This window comes from Ascaphus truei, chromosome 7, assembly GCF_040206685.1.
Source record: "Ascaphus truei isolate aAscTru1 chromosome 7, aAscTru1.hap1, whole genome shotgun sequence".
NCBI lineage: Eukaryota > Metazoa > Chordata > Amphibia > Anura > Ascaphidae > Ascaphus > Ascaphus truei.
Window position 1 is genome coordinate 61,950,104 of NC_134489.1, and position 12,521 is coordinate 61,962,624.

The window sequence follows — 12,521 nt, forward strand, 5'->3', positions numbered from 1 at the left end:
CGTGACGTCATCTTAAAGGCAAATGAAGCACAGCCATTCTGATTGGCTGGCATCATTCCCTTTAAGTGACGTCATATCAAAAAAAAATTTTTAAGTCAGAACATGGTTTTAACAGCGAATCAGGTGGCTGTTAACCATTTTGAGGCTAAATGTGACGTCACTAGCCATATTTAAGGCCGTGACGCCTCATTTGAGCCCAAGAAGCCGACGAGACAGCATCGGCTGGGATTTAACATGGGGTATTTTGGATGGACAGATTAAGAAAGAAGATAAAGAAGAACAAGAAATGGTTACAGATGAAGATAGAAGAAGGTGATTAAAGAAAGAAAAAAGAAGATTGGGGTACCTGATCCGGATCTTCATGGCGGATGGCATCGGATGCTGTTGGAGGCCTTCAAGGTACGTGAGCTTCCTGTTACCCCGGGAGTCGGAGGGCCACCGCTTCTAATGGTAAGTAATGTTTGTAAATTGTAAAAGAATGTTTGTAAATTTCTTTTTTTACAGGTTTGTTCATTGGATGTGATTGTTGATTTTTTGGGGGAGGCACATTGACTGATAATATATTAATCTGTACCACTTTAGGGTACAGATGAATACATTATTATTACAATATTTGGGGGGCATTTCTGGCTTGGTATTGCTGTTGGTTTTTTTAATGTCAGTTTCTTATGTGGATGTAATTGTTTGTATTTTTCCTGCTTAATGTAATAAAATGTTTGCGATTGGTGTTCGTTTGTAGTTAATGTTGTATTATGGTGGCTAATGCGTTTTATGGTTCTTTCAGAGATTGTTTGAATGTATTTATTTGTCTTTTAATGTTTACATTCATTAATGTTGTTGTAATTAATTGGTTTGATTGGTTAGTGTTACTATTCATTTTGAGTTGGTTTAGGAATTAATTGGTTTCATTGGTTAATGGTTTCATTAATTCATTGTTGATGTTGTTACTGCTTGTATTCATTGGATTAGCTGGCTACTGTTTTTATTGACTTTATTTAGGTATGCTAATGCAGTGTTTAATAATGGGCAAATAATCTATTATCCATATCTGGATAATAGTTATTTTGCACATTATTGTACTGTATGTGTTAGGGAGGAGGACGGGAGGTGGTTGTGTATTGATGTTTGTTAATTCTTTTTTAAATATACATTTTAATTATAGTGTAGATGTGCAGGGGGTCTCCGGAGTTGACCCGCGTTGGTTTCAGGTCCGAGGACCCCTTACTTCAGGAGATACAGGCCCCATTATGGGGTGCCGGGATCCCCTGCACTTTCAATCGTCCGCGTCATGTGACCGGGATATTGAAATTCTGCAGGGGATACCGGCACCCCATAACGGGGCCTGTATCTCCTAAAGTAGGGGGTCCTCTGACCTGAAACCAATGCGGTTCAGCTCGGGAGACCCCCTGCTCATGTACACTATAATGAAAATGTATTTATTTATTGTACGATCGCCTGTAACAGCCTTGCATGGAGATGGCAAATCTCCATGCAAATGTTACAAGCAGCTTTTTTTTCAATCAGCTAGCGTACGGGAACTTTAAGTGCGATAGCAGGGGGAAAATACATTGCATGCACGATAAGCCAGTTTTGGGCACGTCCGATAAAAAATGGGCTGAGGGCCTTAGTGAATCGCGCCGCCGGCTTCATTTTTTATCGGACGTGCTAATTTTTTTCAGCCCGGCGGGAAAGCTCGGAGCTTAGTGCGTAGCCCCCTTATTCCAGACATGTTTGTAGTTTTTTCGTGCCAGTTTTGACTGTAAAAAAAACCTACACATATGACAGCCCTGACTACAGACATGGTAGGGGAGTCACCAATGGCAACAAGCTGAGGCACCATCTGCTGACGGCGTTGCAGCTCCCCTATTGGCTGCCGAACCTTGACCCAGCTGCCATTTTGCGGGCACAGATTCTGCATCCTACTGATGCGCTGTGAAACCCTCCCCCCAGTTCAGGTAAAAAAAAAAAAGGGAGAGAGGGGGGGAAAAAATCATTAATTGCAATGTCATTTTTTCCTTCGATAAGGTTGACGTTCACTTCAGCTTTCTTGTCGAAAGACTTCCGTTAAGCAAACCCCCCAAAGTGATACACACTCCCGTGACGTGGGCGCCAGAGCAGCAGTTTGTGTAGCTCGATACACAGCCCCCTGAATGTTTATTAGTCAATTACATTCCCCCGTTTATCCCGTTCCCATTTACTCAAGCCATTTTATAAATAGGTTTGATTCCACGTGCTGCACTTTCATATCAGAGCATGAGGACATTATCATCAAAACGGCTTCTTTGCTTGCGAAGACTAATTTAACAGGCATCTTTTAATTTGCTTCCCTGCTTTGTGGTCTCTGACACTGTACATTATACATCACGAGAGGGGAGTTATAGGATAGATTTATCCATCGCTCGGGGATAATGGGAAAAGAACCAGCAAAGCCATAAAACTTATGCTGTTACTTCCGAGCGTATTAAGAGTCATTTTTCCCCCCGTAATTCTCTTATGGAGCGCATTTAATTGATAGCTGTCAGAATACTGTGCACATGGCGATGGCTTTTTTGACCTCTAGCAGTTATAACCTTGAGAGCAACATTTAGTGTGGAATATCCCGCTGTGCAGAAATTCATGGGTGGGATGCAGCATGCACCTCCTTACCTTGTGCAGAAAATAAAAAATATCACCTGTGAGCACATTCATATATCTCAGACAGGTCTGCAACCCTACTTTTCTCCATTATCTCTTAGCATACAGTGCTTCCACTGCAGCAAGGGATTCTGGGTAATGACATAGAAATGAGCACACAGTGTGTCACTTTTTGCTTCTTACTCTTTTTAACATGGGGCCCTATAAACTTATGCCTCCTTACCTTGAAGGTGCCGATGTGAATACTAAGGAGCTTAGGCTATACCCGCCGAAGCAGCTGAACGGGCTGTTTTCAACCAAAAATCACCATTGCCGTAAATTGGGAATTTCGACCGGAAAAAAACAGCCAGATTAGCATTTTAGTTGGATGCAGAATAAATCATCTAAGGAAAGATTGCATTTCAATTCCAGCGCGAAACCAGGAAGTGAAAAACGCTATTTTCACCTGTAAATATCCACGGAACCGGGGGTCACCGGAGTGGAAAAGGACGTGGTTCAGCCACAGGGACCGCTCAATTAGCATCCAGCAAACAAAATGAAAATCATTCTCATTGTCGGCCCTTCCCCAGAAATTTACAAGTTGTTTCAGTTTAATATCTAAAGAATTGCAAAGCCGGTACAACCAGCCTCACACTGATAACACCTAAAAGGTTGAAAGAGCTGTCTGTGCGTAGGTTTACTGGCTATTTGAGTCTTTAACCCAGGCTGTGCTGAAGCACTGTGTAATGCGGCAGGCATAAGCTAAGGCTACGGCCCCGCTGTCTCCGCTGCACGCGCGTCTGCCAGGCTGGCGGCACATGCAACTCTGATCCCCGGGCTGCAGTGAGCTGCAGGGGGGAGGACGGGGGTTGGGTGGCGGTGGTGGAGGCGTGACAGGGGGCACGGCCATTATGTCACCTGGCAGGTTCGCCCTCATTGGCTGAACCGCCGGGGGACGCTGCCATCGCACTCATCGCGAGTTTTGATCTCAATTTTCCTGTGTTCCTGTGTCCCTGGTAGTGGCCCGGCCCCATTGAGGGGCACTCTTGTCGCTGTAGCAGGCAGCAGGCAGCCTTATAGGGAAGTAAAAGGTGACACTATGTGCTCATTTGCATGTTATTACCCGGAATCCCTACCTGCAGTGGAAGCACTGTATGCTAGGTGATAATGGTTGAAAGGCAAGGTGGCACGCCTGCCCAAGACATGTGAAGGAGCTCACATGTGATATTTGTATTTGCTGTATCTAAAGAAAGAACCCACAGCCTCACAGAATATATTTGGACACAAGGCACCTGGTATATGATGCTTTCTATTACCTGCCTCAAACTATAGAGGTTTTTATCATGGCAATTTTGGGATCACATTAAATGAAAAAACATCTGTAACGAAGTTTCTTATGTTTGCTGCCGATCGCTCGCTGTCTCAGAACTAGCAGGTTTTATGGCAGCAAAAAAATGAGAAAATCCAGGAATCTCGTCCACTGCATTATAATACAAATGTCATGGAACCTCGTCCCTAACCTTTTCCCGTGGACACCCCACAAATCTTAAACAGCCGCTCCAAGGGCAGGATTCGAGCAGAGTGTCTTTTTACATTGATGCTACGAGGCACCGGATGTAAATGCCACTCTGTGGGAGAGATTCACTCATCTCCGATATGCGACCCCGCATTGCCTGGCATTCAAGTCAATAGCAGATAAAGCATGGTTGTGATAACTTGTAGCCGAGCTTAGTAACTGATCTCCCCTTTGTGTCAATTCTGCTGCAAAATTGCCTTGACACATAGACCCAATTTAAGTGACATCATTTAATGGTAAGATCTTGACTATTGTTGCCCTATTTTAAAGCGGCTTTTCCTTTAAAAAAATGTAATTAATATTTGCCCTCTTAGGTGGGAAACCGGGGGTCTTCGCAGCTGAGCCATGGTAATTTGAGCTCTGAGGACCCCCTGCTCACCTCCGAAGGGGCGGCTGGTATCTCAATCCTGTTTAAAGACCCGCGTCCCTCGGGCCAATAGGAAGCCGCGAGGTGTGCCGGTCCCGGGGCACGGAATCTTTAAATGGCCAGATTGCAAGCCCGGCCGGGGCTGCTACCGGGAGCCCCTTCCGAGGTAGGTATCTCAGGCAGCTGGGGGTCCCTGGTGCTGAAATCAACGCGATTCCGCTCTGGAGACCCCCTGCTCCCCACCTAGGGCAACAGACAAAAACAAGCAGAAATGCTACTTGAAAGTCACAAATCAGCATACATATTTACATAGTGTTTTTTTTTAAACATGATAAAGGTAAAATGACCTCCTCGCCTTCTGTGTGATGTCAATGTGTGTTGGGTAGGATGTGCCTGCCCCATCCACAGACAAAACTATGCCTCTTCTTCTATTCCTTTGGCAGGGACACGACATGCACAGTTTCACCATCATGGCTGGGCCCCCACAATTAATTGCCACGCAAAGTCTCTGCTAAAAAAAATGACCACGTTGAGAATGATTTGAGAATTGACAAAATGAGCTCAATGGGTTAGGTGGGGGTAAAGGAGAATATTCTTTCAAATGGCGGGAACTAGGTGGGAATCAGGGGGTCTCCAGAGCTGAACCCCGTTCATTTAATCTCTGGGGACCCCCTGCTCCTCGAGATACTTACCTCCGTAGGTGATGCCGATATCTCCTTCGTGTTTAAAGGTCACACTGGCCAATAGGAAGCCGGGATGGAGGACGTCGCAGCTTCCTATTGGCTCCCGTTCGGCGGAGATCAGAGGGGCCATATTGCTCGCCAAGCCGGGTTGTTATCGGCATCACCATTGGAGGTATCTCCCGAAGCAGGGGGTTCCCAGAGCTGAAATTAACGGGGTTCAGCTCCGGAGACCCCTTGCTTCTCACCTACGAAAAACCATGGGGTAAATGGAGTTCTGCTATAGCACATTCTTATATATTTGTGCAGTGTGGCTTTTGTGATATGGCACGGATCTGAGGCTCTCTGCATCTCTTATTTCACAGGGCAATAGCTAATGGCTCGCAGCGTGTTTATGAACACACCATAAATCGCTAATTATTTATAAAAGACAGGACTTCAGTTGGAAACTATGTAGCAGCGTTCCAAGTTCACCGCCTTATTATGATGTCACGTCATCCCCTATAATGCCCTGCTTTATAACACTTCAGAAGCTCGGGCTACCTGCACAATGTAGAATGCACCATCCAAACCAAGCACTGCCAAAGGCAACGTACTGCTTCAAAGCACAGAACGGCCCCGCACCGTATGTTGGGATGTGCAATAAAGTAAGAACATGCAACGCCTTCTCTGGGACAATTAACTCTGTGATATATCCATCAACTGTAATTATGGAAGGTGTTAAATGGTTATTTTTCATGTTCGGGGCGATGAGGTGACTCACACATTTTGAAGTAGGTGAGACTGGTTTCAATCTAGTGTCATCTACTTGTCACCCGAGGCAGCTCACTTTCTCTTCCTTAGGCACCTAGAAAAGGAGCGATTTGCTCGTGAAAAATGATATATACAGTGCTGTGTACCCCCTAATCTTTTATAATACATTGAATATAATATTAAAATCAGGGACATTTGGGAGTTAATGGACCAAAACATGGGATTCTAATGGAAACGGGTTTATTTAATAATAACTTTATTTCAAAAAGCACCTTTCTCCCAATGGGACACAAAGCATGTCACAATTACAGTATAGCGCGCATTACGCAGCACATAGGAAGTTTACAGACCCGGTCGCTGCCCAGATAAGCTTACAATCTATAATTTTGGTTATGGTTGGCCCAAGGTTGCAGGGATCTTTCACCCGGAATTGAACCAGGTTTAATTGGAACACAGTGTCATTGCTTATAGAGTCAGTGTCTTTACTCACTGCTCCTTCTCATTCTTATTTCTTTTTATTCATCAATGAGACTCCATCCAAGCCTGTGCTCCAAATCAGTGAGACTGACCCCAAACCAGCGAGACTTATCAGTGAGAGGTTACATTGGCTGGGAGGCCTGAATGTCTTTATCCCGCTGTCTGTGACGGCCGTAACCCTTTTACTGCCCGAGGGTTGATGGAGCCTCTGGCATGGAAGGGGTTAAGCGTGTCATTTTGGAATCTGTAAGCACTCTGTGGTCCCATTGAACTTCCTGCAGACCGCACGAAGAAATGAATGTAGAGATGTTGGAACGGGGAGCAGTGATTCATGTTACAACGTAACCTCACAGGGAATGCCAGCGAGTAAGGAGTAGACCAGAGTCAAGCGAGCTTGTTGCATGTATCCCATCCAGCCTCTGTGAGAAGCCGGAAATCGGGGAGCAGGGATGCGTGATACAAAGGCTGCATGCAGGGCCGCCATCAGAAATCATGGGGCCCGGGCCAAATGAAAAGAGCGCCCCCACCCCCGAAAAAAAAAAAAAAAAACAGATCCAAGTTTAAATGAAACGCTTTCTTGTTATAATACTGAAAAAAACATTACAGTGCAGTCTGTTTATTTTAATATTTTCAACAAAAGACAAAAGAAACCCAATGCTACATCAAATGTAACAAAATGCATAGTTAAATACTTCAATGTTGGTATTCTCTTGAATAACGTTAATTTAATGAAACCCTTTGGCCAAAGCATTATAAGCCTGCAGCCACGTCACAGCATGACCAGCATGCAGCCACGTCACGGCATGACCAGCATGCAGCCACGTCACGGCATGACCAGCATGCAGCCACGTCACGGCATGACCAGTATGCAGGTCCTACACCACCTGTGAAAATTCTCATTTACCCACTACCTACCTACTAACCTCCAACCAACTGATACCAGTTGAAAATTAATAAACGCACAATGCCAACAAGCTGTAACACCAGGAACCACCACATCATATATATATTTTTTTCTTGCAAAATGAGTGCTCTGTGAGGCCGAATGTATATAACAAAAGAAAGACGTCCAATGCTACATCCAATGTGATGAAATACATAGGTAGATACTTCAATGTTCGTATTCTCATGAATAAGGGTCATTTAGTTAAACACTTTGGCCAAAGTGTTATTGTCACGGGAGACCAGCACTTTAACACCAAACCCACCGGGATCACTAGCACCAGACAGGACAAAGTTGTAGAATAAAATGGGGTTTTGTCAATGTTCCAAATTGACAAACGGGGTTCAGTTGATAATAAGTAGTTTATTGTACAGTATGATCATACTCATTCAAATGTCTACAAGACTCTCTCTCTGCCAGGGAGTGTCCAGGCAGCATCCTTTATACATTTTTGGTTCCTTTGTCTAAAACTGTTACTAGGCAGATTATACTAACCACTCCTTAATTCTTAAACCAATCATCTTACAGCTCATTAAACCTGGTAAGGGATGGGCCTGGGGTGGCCTGGGGGGGAAGGGGTTAAGTATAGGCCTGGGGGGTTTACGTAGGTTTAAGTATAGGCCTGGGGGGTTTACGTAGGTTTAAGTATAGGCCTGGGGGGTTTACGTAGGTTTAAGTAAAGGTCTGGGGGGAAGGGGTTAAGTATAGGCCTGGGGGGAAGGGGTTAAGTATAGGCCTGGGGGGAAGGGGTTAAGTATAGGTCTGGGGGGAAGGGGTTAAGTATAGGCCTGGGGGGAAGGGGTTAAGTATAGGTCTGGGGGGAAGGGGTTAAGTATAGGCCTGGGGGGAAGGGGTTAAGTATAGGTCTGGGGGGAAAGGGTTAAGTATAGGTCTGGGGGGAAGGGTTTAAGTATAGGCCTGGGGGGAAATGGTTAAGTATAGGCCTGGGGGGAAATGGTTAAGTATAGGCCTGGGGGGAAATGGTTAAGTATGGGTGTAAGGGGTACAGACAATATTGAATTTAGTATTAGTACAGTACCTCTTCAACCGGTCCGGGGGGGGCTCTTCAACCAGTCCACAGGGGGGATGTTGACTCGGGAGCCTTCAACCGGTCCGCAGGGGGGGCTTCAACCGGTCCTGGGTGGGACGACCCGGCGGAGGATTCCGGTAGGGCCTGGGGGGATGTGGATGCCAATAGGGGGGGGGGGAGAGGTGGATGCCAATAGGGGGGAGGTGGATGCCAATAGGGGGGGGCGAGGTGGATGCCAATAGGGGGGGAGGTGGATGCCAATAGGTGGGGGGGAGGTGGATGCCAATAGGGGATGGAGGTGGATGCCAATGGGGGGGAGGTGGATGCCAATGGGGGGGGGGGTGGATGCCAATAGGGGGGGGGGCGTGGATGCCAATGGGGGTGTGGGGGGTTTGGGAGTTGAGGAGCAGGCTGGACTCGGAGGGCCGCATGGGCTAGGCCCAAAACAGATGCCGCGAAGGAGTGGAGGATCTCTTGATGCCGGGCCAGTAGGTGTGGGGGCCTCGGGGGGGAGGGGAAGGTGGATGCCGGTGGAGGGGGGTGGTTGCCGGTTGGGTGGAAGGGGGACCGTGTGGATGCCGGGGGTGGGGGGGAGAGACCGTGTTGATGCCGGGGGGAGGGGGGGCGGTCGAGTGAGGAGCAAGCTGCGGCTCGGAGGGACGCGTGGGCTAGGCCCAGAACAGATGCCGCGGAGGAGTGGAGGGCGGGCGCGGAGGATCTCTGGATGCTGGGCCGGTAGGTGTGGGGGCCTCGGGGGGGGAAGGTGGATGCCGGTGGAGGGGGGTGGTGGGGGGGGGGGGAAGAGATCGTGTGGATGCCGGTGGTAGTGAGGAGCAGGCTGCGGCTGGACTCGGCAGGCCGGTGGGTGTTTGGGCCTGGGGTGGGGGCTTTCGGTGGATGCCGGTTGGGGGGGGGGGATGTCGGACGGGACGGACAGACAAAAAACAGACTAGAGAGAGTATACAGTACACTTTAGACAGACAGACAGACACACACAACAGTGATTGAGGGTGAAACTCAGACAGACACAATCACATTCATAGGACAAATAACAATGAAAGCATGGATTTACTTAACGTTTCTGTGGTGTTGTGTATTTGAATAACCAACTACACAGCTGGGAACATTCAAACACGCTTTTCCCGCCTGTGCAGTTGCTTATATTAGCTTAAGTCCTCCCACTCCCCGCCCATGAGGAGGGCCCTGATTGGATCCCCTCTCCTCATTATTATTTTTTTGACATTTTTTTTTTTTTTAACACACGTGCGGGCCCCCTTACTCAACGGGCCCGGGACGCCAATGCCCTCTGTCCCCCGCTGATGGCGGCCCTGGCTGCATGCATTACGTACAGAATATTAGCAGTACTGTTTGCTGGGGGGGTTTGTACATTTTGACAAATGCTAATGTTAGGGCTATCAGCCCTCATACATAGGGAATATCTCGCTCAGTCTCACTTCTTTTTAGCACCGGTGGCCTACACAGCGGTCCAAGCAAAAAATAGCGATGATATTATTATTATGATTGTTGACGATATTATATAATATTGTGATATTGCAACACAATTCCTTATATGATATGATATATTATATGATATGCTGCGAAGCCGCTTCTCCGCGCTGGAGAAGCTTTTAGCTGAACTCTTCTCCTGCACTGGGAAGCACCGTCACAGCCTATTGAATAGGCACCCAAGAGAGGCATATGGGAGTTTGCATTAAAGGAAAAGGGGGGCGATTCTAATGCAAAATCATTGTTCCAGACCCATCAAAGAAACAACCTTTCATTGTCAATGTTTTGTTTTTTTCGATGATAGATATGGCGTAGTTTTTTTGCCACCATGTTCTGCCTTGATACTAATACCCCGTAGTGGCAGTATCAAAGTGCTGTGCACGATGTGCATATGTACGGTACTTCCCAAAATATCATATTAAAAAAGCACAGTCTTTTTGCTTTACGGTTTAAGTTTGTTTGCTGATTAAAATGACACACTCACAGAAGTTCATTTCGGGACCTCCACGTATGTATAAAAGGGGTATATGGATCAAGGCACAAAGTGGTACACTTCTGGGGCAAAAACCTTTCTCTAGATCGGGGGGGGGGGGGCAACTCCAGTCGTCAAGGGCCACCAATAGGTCAGTTTTTTGGGGATAACCCTGCTTCAGCACAGGTGATTTAGCATCTTGTGCTGAAGCAGGGATATTCTGAAAACCTGACCTGTTGGTGGCCCTTGAGGACTGGAGTTGCCAATCCTCAGTCTAGGTGGTTAAGATGGAAAATGATGATTTTTGACACTACAAAAAAACCCCCAATGCGTTTTCCAAAACAAAGAAGAGCAGGACGCTAAGTCACAAGACACTAACACTATGAGTTAAACTTATTTAGGCTCCTGGGGGGGGATTGCAGCTTTGAAGCAACAGGGTTTGGTAAATCTAGGGCTGTGTTTGAGCACCAGAATTGCACCCGCTTTCCACCAAGGAAACATTGACATGTGAAGCCAACTTAGTTATACCCAGGAGAGAAGAATGGGTTCAAGGTAATGACTTGACTACAGTAAGCAGACAGTTCCCCTGATGTATAAACCTCCCAAAAATCTCTTAACTGCAGTCCTCCCTTTTATCTTTCTCTAAATGAGCACCCATTTCGTTGGTGCCTTTAATGGAGCCTTCAGAATGAATAATACCTTCTTTAAATGATACATTTTTTCCCATGTGGTTATAACCAAAATTATAGAGACTTTCTATTTTGGAACAGGATCTTGTGTTTCTTTTCCCTCTTGTATTATTATTATATATATTTTTTTAAGTTGAACCCCTCCTGTAAATATGGCTGGGTCCTTTAATTAAAGGGAGCCCACGTTAATCCGCAGGTCTTGAAGTTCCAATTAAATGGTGCCACTTAAGTGTGAGGTCTTTGTGGAGTTTATAATAATGGCTTAATAATTAATACGCAGCAATAATTGGACGATCCCTTGCTAGTAATCATAGACTACAGAGGAGACCACAAATATGCTGCTTGAAAATCTGATACGATAAACTGAAAGCACTCAACCAAACAACACGTTCTGCTCGTAGTAACATGTTTAAATCTTTCACTGCAGGCCTGCAGCCCCAAGCACTGAGGTAGTTCATAGGTTTTTAGTTCCAATATTGAAACAATGACAGACCAATTCTGCTGTCACACAGGTAATTAAGGAATACATGCTGCACTAACACCTATAATGCAGTGATCAGGGCCGCTGACAGCCGATCTGTGCCTGTCCATGTCCCACCACTCAGGTACTTAGCAATTTTGATAAATATTCACAGAGGCAACCATTTTTAATGTGACCCAGTTCTGGTCAGACCAGGGGTGGGCAACTCCAGTCTTCAAGGGACACCAACAGGTCAGGTTTTCAGAATATCCCTGCTTCAGCATAGATGGTTCAGTATTCGACTGGCATATACAGCTTCCTGTGCTGAAGCAGGGATATTCTGAAAACCTGAGCTGTTGGTGGCCCTTGAGGACTGGGGTTGACCCACCCCTGGGTTAGACTGTAAGCTCTTCTGTTGTGCACTGTATCTCAAATTGTAAAGCACCGTCAGCTCTGTAGGACTTTGATGATAGAATGACAATTGTGCCCCACAGGAATCATTAAGATTGGGCGCTGGAACCCACTGCCTCTCAGTTATGTGACAGACGCCCCCGATGCGACAGTCGCTGACATGTTACTGGACGTCTATCACGTGGTGACCCTGAAGATCCAGTTACAGAGGTGGGTCTACATGATGGGAGGCACACAGGCGATATTTACCTGTGTCTCCCTGCTGCACAAAGTGAGGCAGCATTGGTACAAAAAACAGCACCAGATTTATCTAAGAAAATCCCGTTCTTTTTATAGGACAAATCTGGTGCACTTATGGCACTATTTTGCCTTAAAGCAGCAATCCAAGCTGGCGATTTTTCTTTAACATGGGATGAGGTCTCTGGGGGTCCCCATTCATTTCAGCTCCGGGACCCCCTGCTTCTAGAGATACTTACATCCGTAGGGGGTGCTGGTAGCCGCTCGGTTAGCAGGGTTCAATTAATGGTGTTGTTTCAAAGCTCCC

At 46.4% G+C, this 12,521-nt stretch overlaps 1 protein-coding gene across 10 annotated transcripts in view; it reads left to right on the forward strand.

Moving 5' to 3' along the window:
- The window catches only part of SATB2 (SATB homeobox 2), a 121,520-nt gene that overhangs the window by 37,109 nt on the left and 71,890 nt on the right, over nucleotides 1-12,521 (forward strand). For all 10 annotated transcript variants that reach the window (XM_075608712.1, XM_075608714.1, XM_075608719.1 and 7 more), the window contains one exon: nucleotides 12,061-12,187. In XM_075608712.1, the coding sequence (XP_075464827.1) occupies nucleotides 12,061-12,187 (127 nt within the window). The remainder of the gene's footprint in view (nucleotides 1-12,060; nucleotides 12,188-12,521) is intronic.